At 40.4% G+C, this 12,480-nt stretch overlaps 1 protein-coding gene across 1 annotated transcript in view; it reads left to right on the forward strand.

Moving 5' to 3' along the window:
- The first annotated feature begins 1,134 nt into the window (after positions 1-1,134).
- The window catches only part of LOC121375299 (Krueppel-like factor 4), a 65,313-nt gene continuing 53,967 nt past the window's right edge, over positions 1,135-12,480 (forward strand). The window contains exons 1-2 of the mRNA XM_041502679.1: positions 1,135-1,262; positions 10,401-10,446. Coding sequence (XP_041358613.1) covers positions 1,154-1,262; positions 10,401-10,446 — 155 coding nt within the window. The 5' untranslated portion in view covers positions 1,135-1,153. The remainder of the gene's footprint in view (positions 1,263-10,400; positions 10,447-12,480) is intronic.

Genomic DNA, 12,480 nt, shown 5'->3' on the forward strand with positions numbered 1-12,480 from the left:
AAATGTGTTGAGTGCGTCGTTAAATAAAACATTTCTTTCTTTCTTTTTTGTTCCTACAGCTGTATGAGTTCTTAAACGCAGGGATTTAAGCATTGGAAAATGTGGTCACACGATTGTAAGAAGAAAAAAAAAACAGCCTTTGTAAATTCGGTCCATATATTATTGTTAATGTGTTGTTTTTCAAACGCGTATAGCTACGTATGAATGTAACGTATAAATTTGTCATCAGATCTGCCGTGTCGTTAACAATAATTTATGATTTGCTGCAGCATGTCACATGTATTCCCGCACCTTCTTTTGAGTAGTATATTTAAAAACTTCCTGATAAATCCATCAACTTCACCAAACATCACATATTAAATTTATATATAGCGTGTTTAAATCAAAATTGAATAATCCTAGTATATGCACGTTGAAGCCCATATATACTAGTCCAATGTGGACCCAATAACCCACTTGCTATGTTCGATTAGGACTAGTTAAACCCCTAATATTCCAATCATTATCGCTCGTATAATATGTTGGTTATTTGCAAGGATGGTATTTGGTGGGAGTATGTATACATCATTACATACATAGTTCCCCTCATCCACTGGCGTAGCCAGGATTTTAGATTGGGTGGGTGGGTGGGTGGCATACTATGTATGTGTATGTATGTATGTATGTGTATGTGTATGTGTGTGTGTGTGTGTGTGTGTGTGTGTGTGTGTGTGTGTGTGTGTGTGTATGTATGTATGATTTTCTCAAATTTAATACATTAAAAAAAGAAGAAAAACAGTTTTATGGAGGGGGATGGCCCCACCCACCCTCGCTATGCCACTGCCCTATACTGTTCCCCTTCCCACACGAATCTCCCTCGCATTCTATCGCTGACACACAAACGTTTTCAAGCCCTGCCTTGATTCAGACTGTTTAACACATCCCGATAAAGTAGAATATAAAGTCTGAACACTCGTCAATTTATTTTCATTACCCCCATGCGACTACTTGTATCGAACTCTAGCGATATCGATCCCAACACGAAACCTTGCGAACTGACACTTCAGACATTGCCCGGCTCTGACGTCATTCTACACATTTGCCCGACACCGCTGGGGAGGTGGGTGTGTCAAAGGCGAGGAGCCCGGATGGTGGGCGTGGCTTTTGCAAGAACATGGCGGACATAGGAGAAAGAACTTCCGTGGGAGAAGGTGGGTGCGTGTTGTCCGTTCCACAATCAGATTCATCGCACGCATTTGACTGTTCAAGTAACACGGACGGAGGTAAGTTGCCCTGTCGCATTAGTACTTTCCCCAGTGGGCGTATTTTAAGTGTAGTCCCCCATAAAATAAGAAAACTGGCCCAGTCGTTTGACAGACTGTTAGCTCAACACCATCACGTCTGTGCGATATGACGATATATGACAGCCGTCAAGAACTAGACTTTCTAGGTGCATGTGGGTTTGATTGGTTTTGTTATTTGTGACAGTATCACATTACTGATTATTTGTTTTCATCAAAACCAGGTGCATTCGTTCTGTGGTTAAAGACAATATGTATTCTGGTCTTTCAGTTGAAAGGGGGTGGGGTGGGGGTGGGAGTGAGTGGATTGTGTGATACATTCTATGCTTAAATTATAAATGAAAGAAAGAAAGAAATGTTTTATTTAACGACGCACTCAACACATTTTATTTACGGTTATATGGCGTCAGACATATGGTTAAGGACCACACAGATTTTGAGAGGAAACCCGCTGTCGCCACTTCATGGGCTACTCTTTCCGATTAGCAGCAAGGGATCTTTTATTTGCGCTTCCCACAAGCAGGATAGCACAAACCATGGCCTTTGTTGAACCAGTTATGGATCACTGGTTGGTGCAAGTGGTTTACACCTACCCATTGAGCCTTGCGGAGCACTCACTCAGGGTTTGGAGTCGGTATCTGGATTAAAAATCCCATGCCTCGACTGGGATCCGAACCCAGTACCTACCAGCCTGTTGACTGATGGCCTAACCACGATGCCACCGAGGCCGGTCAAATTATAAATGAATACTATTTGTTATACAAGGTGAAATTCTAGATAAGAAGATAATGCATTGATAACAGTAAACTATATGAGAGAACCCAATGACCCATGACACAAAAAGAAAACCATTGGCAACTCAATCAGTTATCTTATATTTATTTATTTCAACTTATTTTCGTGCTTATATCCAATTAAGGTTCAAGCACGCTGTCCTGGGCACACACCTCAGCTATCTGAGCTTTCTGTCCAGGACAGTGGGTTAGTTGTTAGTTGGTTAATGGTTAGTGAGAGAAGAGGGTGTTGTGGCCTTACACCTACCCATTTAGCCCTTAAGAACACGCTCTGGGTTGGAGCTGGTACTGGGCTGCGAACCCTGTACCTACCAGCCTGTAGTCTAATGGCTCAACCACTGTTCCACCGAGGCCGGTATCTTATAGGCCTTATAAATACATGTATATAATTTAAGAAGCATAGAGCCACTTTCGGAATACTAAAAGCAAAACCTATTGGCTCTCTTCACTATTTCAATTAGAACGACCATCAAAATTGCGCCAAATTTCCTTCATGTAAAACGCGCACCTCTTCCTCTTTGACATAATCCTATGGGACTTTCAAAATTCCATAGCACCAAATACCCCCCGCCTGTCACCAACATTGGACTGCTGGTGCTCCCTTGCACTTGCCAGTGCAGGCGTTCCCTATCTACAACCCTCCCCCAACCCTTTCCTGTCCTGGACAGAGGGAACCCGTCAAGGCCGGTCCCTGTGGCCAGGATAGGCATGTGCTACAACAGCTTGCTCTGAATGTGCACGTAAATCTCTTTGTCATTGTCATAAGAAGCATCCCCAACACACACAAACCAGAGGCAGATTCAAGGGGGGGATCAGGGGATCTCCCCCAGTATATTCAAGTGTCTTTTATCTCATTTCATTCAATTACCCTCTATACAAGTTGGTCCATGTGTCCTGTGGCCTTTAGGCCGGCCCCCCCCCCCCCCCCCCCAATATTTCCTGGTTCCGGTCCCAGAAATATTTTTATGCTGCTGGACACTGTATTTGTATGTATGATTTGTACATGTATGTTAGATTCATATTATTATCATCCCGTAATATATATATATGTTACTAATTTGTTTTGAATAGATTCTTCTGCTAAATACTTGCAGAATGTCACTTGAATTTTGTAAATCTATGTGAAAGAAATGTGAAAAACCTAGTCTGGGGTTTGGGTTTGATTTCTTTTATTTGCTGCATGATCTTGATAACTTACCAAGTGTCCTTAATAATGTTTTGGTTATTAATATGTGTGTGTATGTGTGTTTTGTTCAAAGGTTGGGTAAAATAGTTGGACATTAACTGAGCCCCCGAAGTTGACGAAAATGCTGGGGGGGGGGGGGGGGGGGGGGGGGAGTCGGGGGCATGCTATTATAAAGATATTGTTAAAAGAAATAATAATGAATATATTGTTCTATAGACTGGGACTAGTAGAAATTCTGGCGGACTAGTAAAGTTTAGTTGGTTCTGGTCCAGTGGGCTAGTGTAGTATTTTCCATTTCTGCACACCTGGTAATAACAGCTGTGCAAAAGTGGTATGCTGCCAGTTGTGTAACAGCAAAATGAGCTGATGCTCTAGCACAAGGATGGCTGAGTTAGTAGGTAACTGAACATGTTTTTTGGTCAACCTTGGTTGATTTTTAGCAAGGAAGTTATCAAGGAAGGATACTCCCTAAAACTAGCACTCCCCTCTCGATAGTGTAGTTTTCACAGAATATAATTATATTGAAAAGAAATTGTATTGAACTGCATGCAAAAGTGAATGGCTGTGTGCAACCTAAACAAGTAGAAACATGAACTTTGTCAAATGATAATTATCAGTGTTGCATTTGTAATTCAGTTAGTTCCACATGATCACATGTTGACCTACAAGCATATTCGGCTATAGATTATTATGGCTAATTGATTGATTACTGATACTAGTAGGTCTAACTGAAACAAAACAAAGTCTTCTTTTTGCATTTAAAACATATCTTATGACTACACGTAGTTTTGATCTAAAGTCAAATGTTGCATATTGAATACTAAAAAATAGTTTTGAATAGACCTGTGTGACTTTAAAGGGGTGGGTGTTAAGAAATACATTTTGCTTGCATTCAAAATACATGTACATGTCATAAAGCATAGGTGTGGGTGGAGGGTTAAAAGATAATCTCTTGATTTTTCATTATGTAAAGGCCCTTTTCTTCTACACAAGTGATAGTAATTAATGACAACTACAGACTTGTAATTACTCTAAGCTAATTAGCCAGGCTAGGAAATCGTCATTGGCTTTATTTGCTATATCTTATTTCAGTATATAGTGTTTTCCCCAGAAATTTGGCAAGGCATTGTAGACTAAACAGTTTTGAGGGCATTTTCAATTTTTTTTTGGCTAATTTTGTTTTGTTTCATTATAAAGACAAAAAGTAATTGAAATAAAAATAAATAAATTTAATGTGCTTGCTTTAATAAACGGATGCAAGATATATAACGGGGATATTTTATTAATTAATAATACAGTTTCACAAAGTGTTTCAGAAAGGCAATTTTAGAATGATTAAAAAAGACTTGTTAAATCTCAGGGAAGCATTGTGTTAATTAAGGCAAGATGGCGCTAGACTATTGAGGAATGGTGTCGCACCATGCTAAAACAAGCTAGGGAAAACACTAGTATATTAAAACAGCATGTCTTTGAAGAGATTGATGATCAGTTCATTCTTGGAGGGGTGGGGGAGATCTAGCTCGGTCAGTAAAGCACTTGCCTGAGGTGCTAGCGTCATAGGATCGAACCACCTCAGTGGACCCAATTGGGTTTTTCCATGTCCCAACTATTGCCCCACGACTGGTATATCAAAGGTGGTCATGTCAGTGTGTCCACGTCTCCTTTATTTCATGATTCTGCTAGATGTCCTTTATTTCCTCCTCTTTTTTTTTTGACAAATCTCTTTTTTTTGTCTGCATTTTTATTGAGTGTGTAAATGTATTCAAGTGACTTTTATGATTTCAGATTGAGCTCCTTCTGCAATAAAACACTGGTTTATACGGGTGTATTGTCTAGTTTCTCATTCATGTATGCCGGGGTATATTATAAGTGTATAGCTCTCCATCTATGGTGTAACAAGATAGGTCTCCACCATTCAGAATGCATATCAGGTCACTTGTTTTTTTTCAAAAATTTCAACAGACAAAAGGGGAGGGGGGGGAATTCCCCTTTCTCTCAAACTCACCCCACCATGGCTGCATTGCGGCTGCAAATAAAGTGTACAGCTTTATCTCCTTTATTTTTCATTTCAAGCCTGTGGACACACCGCATGTATACCATACTGTCTTGTATTGGAAAATGCATATAATATAAAAGATCCCTTGCTGTTAATGGAAAAAATATATAGTGTGTTTCCTCTGAAGACTACAAGTTAAAATAAACCAAATGTTTAATATCCATTAGTCGATGATTAATAAATCAGTGCTATAATGGTGCCGTTAAACAAAACAAATTTTAACTTTATCTTAGACCAATCAGGGGTTGAAATTTAATTTTTTTACCACTATCCCAAAGGAATAGACGAATTTCAAAAAACACTATTCCGTCTAAAAATGTACTATCCCTTCAATTATTAATGGACCACTAGTTTTCCTGACGTCGCCCTGTACAACATTGCGTAACGAACAATTGTTTATATACATTATACATTACTGCTTACTAGCTGGAATTACAAACGAACTCACTCCAAACATTAGTCTCGATCAAAAAGACATTTATTTTGTACCAGTAAGTGCATGAGAAAGGTCTTAGTAGCGTGAGGATTTGTTCTGCAGAAAAATGTAGCTGAAGAAAAAGCGTAAGTGGAATAGTCGCAGGCGATTTTCGGTATTCCGTGCTTTATTTTCACTTTCATGTCAGAATATTGGAAGAATTGTTTTACTATTCTGTTTCGAAATTTACTATTTGCAGAAAAGAGGAAAATTCGACCCCTGCCAATTATGGCATTGTGTGGTGCTATGGTCATATATTTGCCAAATTCCATTTTAATTCCTACATAATGCTTTAGGAGGGAATATCATGAGATGCATTAAATTATGAAATGTTAGGAGAAGGGAGGTTGTGTTTGTCAAGAGTTATGTAATGATTTTTAGTACTGCATCATTTTTATTTATATAGTGAAATGGAAATTGGGGTGGGGGGTAAGTCAAGCATTTAGTGATTTTAAAAAGGAGAATTTTGTGTCACATTATTGTCAAACTGCCCTATATTTTGGTGATTTCGTGATAGATAGGTTTGACCCAGAATTGAAATACTCACATGCACGCACGCTCACACACACATGCGCTCGCTCTCATGCATGTACACATACACACCACACAGACACATACGCACACATAAATACACATGCATACACATACATATATAAACACACACCACACAGACACACACACCATACACACACATTCATGCATGCATGCACGCATACACGTACATATATGAACACACCGCACAGGCCTATAGCCAGGATTTTGAGAGGGGGGTCGTTTAGGGTTATGGTGAGGCATGAAGTGCCTCACACGATTTGTGCCCGAGTTGCTTAGGGGGGTCCAGGGGCATATTGAAAAAAAACCCCACCAGATTTGGGGGGGGGGGGGTCGACCAACCCCCGACTCCCTTGGCTATCGGCCTGCCACACACACACACCACAAACACACACACACACACACCACACACCACAAACACACACACACCACACACACACACATATATGGGATCCACAGATTAGTGGGACATTTCTTAGTGCACTGTTCATACTGGTTCCATAGGTTAATGCTGCCAAGCTGCTTCCATTGATTACATGGTACACTTGTGGAACATACCAAAGATATTAAATATGTGTCGGCACTAATTACTTTGGCACTGTGTGGCCATGAAATAGAATGTAACTGAAGTACTAACTCAGTGGTAGAATGTCAGCCTTAGATGCTGCATACATTGAATACCAACATGAACCACCCTCATACACCCAGTATGACCCTCCCTTATACACCCAATATGACCCTCCCTTATACACCCAATATGATCCTCCATTATACACCCAATATGACCTTCTTTATACACCCAATATGATCCTCCCTCATACACCCAATATGATTCTCCCTTACACACCCAATATGATCCTCCCTCATACACCCAATATGATCCTCCCTCATACACCCAATATGATCCTCCCTCATACACCCAATATGATCCTCCCTCATGCACCCAATATGGCCCACCCTCATGCACCCAGTATGACCCTCCTTTATACATCCAGTATGATCCTCCCTCATGCAGTACACCCATAATGACAATCCTTCATATAGCCAATATGACCCTCCCTTATACACCCAATATAATCTTCCATTATACTCCCAATATGACCTTCTTTATACACCCAATATGATCCTCCCTCATACACCCAATATGATCCTCCCTCATACACCCAATATGGCCCACCCTCATGCACCCAGTATGACCCTCCTTCATACATCCAGTATGATCCTCCCTCATACAGTACACCCATTATGACCTTCCTTCATACAACCAATATGACTCTCCCTTATACACCCAATATGATCCTCCATTATACACCCAATATGATCCTCCCTCATACACCCAATATGGCCCACCCTCATGCACCCAGTATGACCCTCCTTCATACATCCAGTATGATCCTCCCTCATGCAGTACACCCATTATGACAGTCCTTCATATAGCCAATATGACCCTCCCTTATACACCCAATTTAATCCTCCATTATACACCCAATATGACCTTCTTTATACACCCAATATGATCCTCCCTCATACACCCAATATGATCCTCCCTCATACACCCAATATGGCCCACCCTCATGCACCCAGTATGACCCTCTTTCATACATCCAGTATGATCCTCCCTCATACAGTACACCCATTTTGACCTTCCTTCATACAACCAATATGACCCTCCCTTATACACCCAATATGATCCTCCGTTATACACCCAATATGATCCTCCCTCATACACCCAATATGATCCTCCCTCATACACCCAATATGATCCTCCCTCATACACCCAATATGATCCTCCCTCATACACCCAATATGGCCCACCCTCATGCACCCGGTATAACCCTCCTTCATACATCCAATATGATCCTCCCTCATACAGTACACCCATTATGACCTTCATTCATACAACCAATATGACCCTCCGTTATACACCCAATATGATCCTCCCTCATACACCCAATATGATCCTCCGTTATACACCCAATATGATCCTCCCTCATACACCCAATATGATCCTCCCTCATACACCCAATATGATCCTCCCTCATACACCCAATATGATCCTCCCTCATACACCCAATATGATCCTCCCTCATACACCCAATATGATCCTCCGTTATACACCCAATATGATCCTCCCTCATACACCCAATATGGCCCACCCTCATGCACCCGGTATAACCCTCCTTCATACATCCAATATGATCCTCCCTCATACAGTACACCCATTATGACCTTCATTCATACAACCAATATGACCCTCCGTTATACACCCAATATGATCCTCCCTCATACACCCAATATGATCCTCCGTTATACACCCAATATGATCCTCCCTCATACACCCAATATGATCCTCCCTCATACACCCAATATGATCCTCCCTCATACACCCAATATGATCCTCCCTCATACACCCAATATGGCCCACCCTCATGCACCCGGTATAACCCTCCTTCATACATCCAATATGATCCTCCCTCATACAGTACACCCATTATGACCTTCATTCATACAACCAATATGACCCTCCTTCATATACCTAAATGTAAACCTGATATGTAAGCTTAGTGGTAAGAGTTTCAAGACATTCGTGCATGTGACTGGGTCATTGTGGTAATCTGCTGCATGGCCGCTGTTAAATCCGAGCCCAGGTAACAGGTGTGGGATGTAACTGTGTGGTAATTAAATTGGGTCTTAGGGTTAATCACATACCGGGGTACTGTGGACCTGTAGCTGTGGTATGTGCTGTCCGGTCTATAGGAAAGTGTATTTAATATATTCTGTTCCTTTATTCAGTAGAAGTGGCATATAGATATGGTGGTAGCATGTTTCTTATCTAACCAGCTGAGCCAAGTGGTAAAATAAACCATGTTAGACACAGTGAATGGTCATACATTTTAGAGAATAGCTGGTTAGTATAGTCCATATAGTATGTATGCAAAAAACCTAAATATTTTGTATCTCTCCTCCCCTCATGTACCCTCCTCCCCCGTATACACATACACATCTAATAGCAATAAAATTGTGAACATACTCTTATTTAAATCACCTTACAATTATAATTAGATCATGACCTCACCCCTCACAAATCCCATATTATAAGGATTGATAGAACTTGGTTTATAATGATTCATTGAATATTATTTAAATTAACATAAATTAATACTCTCCCAGTCTTCTACTAGTAGCCCATAAATAATATATGCCTATATTAAATGTAGGCTATGAACAAACACATAATAATACATTTAAAGTTCAGTTTTTAAAATTATTATCAATGAAGTTTGGCATGTGTTGATTTAGTACATGAAATGTGATACTCAAAACAAAACTACTAAAGTTACATGTACAATGTTTTCACTTTTCATGCACCAAAGCGTGCATGCATTTCTACTCGAATTGACAATATAAATGGCTTTTTTGCATACGTACACATCTGTCCTGACCCCCCTCCCCCGTGTATGCACAGTATATGCATTGGACTGGACCCCCCTCCCTCCCTCAATGCTGTACATACTATATGAACAGCCCCGTAATGCCTTAAGATATTGGCTTTACCATTCAACCTGATCCATACATACTTTATGGATGATTCTAAATGCCTGATAGATCTAATACTAATACAGTTAATTGGCAAGTGTATGTCAAGCATTAGGATCATGTTTAATGACACCACTAGAGCACATTGATTTATTAATCATCGGCTATTGGATGTCAAACATTCTGTAATTTTGACATATAATCGTAGAGAGAAAGCCTGCTACATTTTTCCATTAGTATCAAAGAATCTTTTATATGCACCATTCCACAGATAGGCTAGTGCATACCACTGCCATTGATATACTATTTGTGGTGCACAGGCTGCAATGAGAAATGGCCCAATGGGCCCACAGAAAGGGATCGGTCCTAGACTGACCTTGTATCAAGCGAGTGCTTTACCGCTGAACTACATCCCGCCCCTGGTTGGAGTAAATCCCGATTTCTGTAAAATCTAAATTATTGCCGATCTCATTGGATGTGGTACACATGTAATTGTATTCATTTCTTGTGTTTGTTCCAGAGTCTGAAGATGACATGGACGAAGATAACTCTCTTGCTGTCTCCTTGTGAGTATATTTATTATATTCATGAATTAATAATATACCAAACTCCCCCCCCCCCCCCCCCAAAAAAACCCCAAAAAACTACAAAAACAACACAAAACAACAACCCACAAAAACCCCCCAAAACCCTAAAACCTCAAACAAATGAATAAAACAACAACAATTAAACAAACAAAACAGAAAAAACATTAACCCCCCCCCCCCCCCCCCAAAAAGAAGCCCTCAACATATACTAAACAAATTAAAAAGGCTGTGTTATTTGGTTGGGTGTTATCTGGTTTCTCCTAAGAACCAGGATGCAGACCAAACAGACAGTTTCAAATACATTTAGGGCAGTTCAAAACTTTACTCTTTTTTAAAAAAACATTTTAAAAATAAAAATCTATAATTAATAATCGTTGTCTTCAGGGATGTCATTAAGAGCTGGCAACCGGCGATTTTTCGCCGGTTATCAAATCAATTGTTGCCGGGTATCGAACTTCCAATAAACAATGCATGTCGACTTTTTGTTGATTAATGGCCGCCTATAATTTGATTTTCACCTGCTATTTTTATTTTTAATGACATCACTGGTCTTGGAACAGAATGTAAGTGGGGAAATCATGACAGTAGGTGTCTGTTCAAATCAGTTTGGACATTCTACTTTCAAAGTTGATGAAAAGCTCTTTGATTGTGACTCCTATATGTTACTATTTCTCGTTCCAGCCAGTGCTCCACAACTGGTGTAGCAAAGGCTGTGGTATGTACTATCCTGTCTGTGGGATGATGCATATTAAAGTTCCCTTGCTGCTTATCAAAAAGAGTAGTCCATGAAGTGGTGACAGCGGGTTTCCTCACTCAATATCTGTGTGGTCCCTAACCATATGTCCGACGCCATATAACCGTAAATAAAATGTGTTGAGTGCACCGTTAAATAAAACATTTCCTTCCTTCTATCACATTACATTCATCTAATGTTAGGTGCCTTCCTGAACATGCTTCAGGTGATTGAATGATTTAAACAACCTGTTATATACACTGGGACTGGGTGATTTAAACAACCTGTTATATACACTGGGACTGGGTGATTTAAACAACCTGTTATATACACTGGGACTGGGTGATTTAAACAACCTGTTATGTACACTGGGACTGGGTGATTTAAACAACCTGTTATGTACACTGGGACTGGGTGATTTAAACAACCTGTTATGTACACTGGGACTGGGTGATTTAAACAACCTGTTATGTACACTGGGACTGGGTGATTTAAACAACCTGTTATGTACACTGGGACTGGGTGATTTAAACAACCTGTTATGTACACTGGGACTGGGTGATTTAAACAACCTGTTATATACACTGGGACTGGGTGATTTAAACAACCTGTTATGTACACTGGGACTGGGTGATTGTGACAACCTGTTATGTCCACTGGGACTGGGTGATTTAAACAACCTGTTATGTCCACTGGGACTGGGTGATTTAAACAACCTGTTATGTACACTGGGACTGGGTGATTTAAACAACCTGTTATGTACACTGGGACTGGGCGATTGTGACAACCTGTTATGTCCACTGGGACTGGGACTGGGTGATTTAAACAACCTGTTATGTACACTGGGACTGGGTGATTTAAACAACCTGTTATGTACACTGGGACTGGGTGATTGTGACAACCTGTTATGTCCACTGGGACTGGGACTGGGTGATTTAAACAACCTGTTATGTACACTGGGACTGGGTGATTTAAACAACCTGTTATGTACACTGGGACTGGGTGATTTAAACAACCTGTTATGTACACTGGGACTGGGTGATTGTGACAACCTGTTATGTACACTGGGACTGAGTGATTTAAACAACCTGTTATGTACACTGGGACTGGGTGATTGTGACAACCTGTTATGTACACTGGGACTGGGTGATTGTGACAACCTGTTATGTACACTGGGACTGGGTGATTTAAACAACCTGTTATGTACACTGGGACTGGGTGATTTAAACAACCTGTTATGTACACTGGGACTGGGTGATTTAAACAACCTGTTATGTACA

This window comes from Gigantopelta aegis, chromosome 6 (assembly GCF_016097555.1).
Source record: "Gigantopelta aegis isolate Gae_Host chromosome 6, Gae_host_genome, whole genome shotgun sequence".
NCBI classification, from domain to species: Eukaryota; Metazoa; Mollusca; class Gastropoda; order Neomphalida; family Peltospiridae; genus Gigantopelta; species Gigantopelta aegis.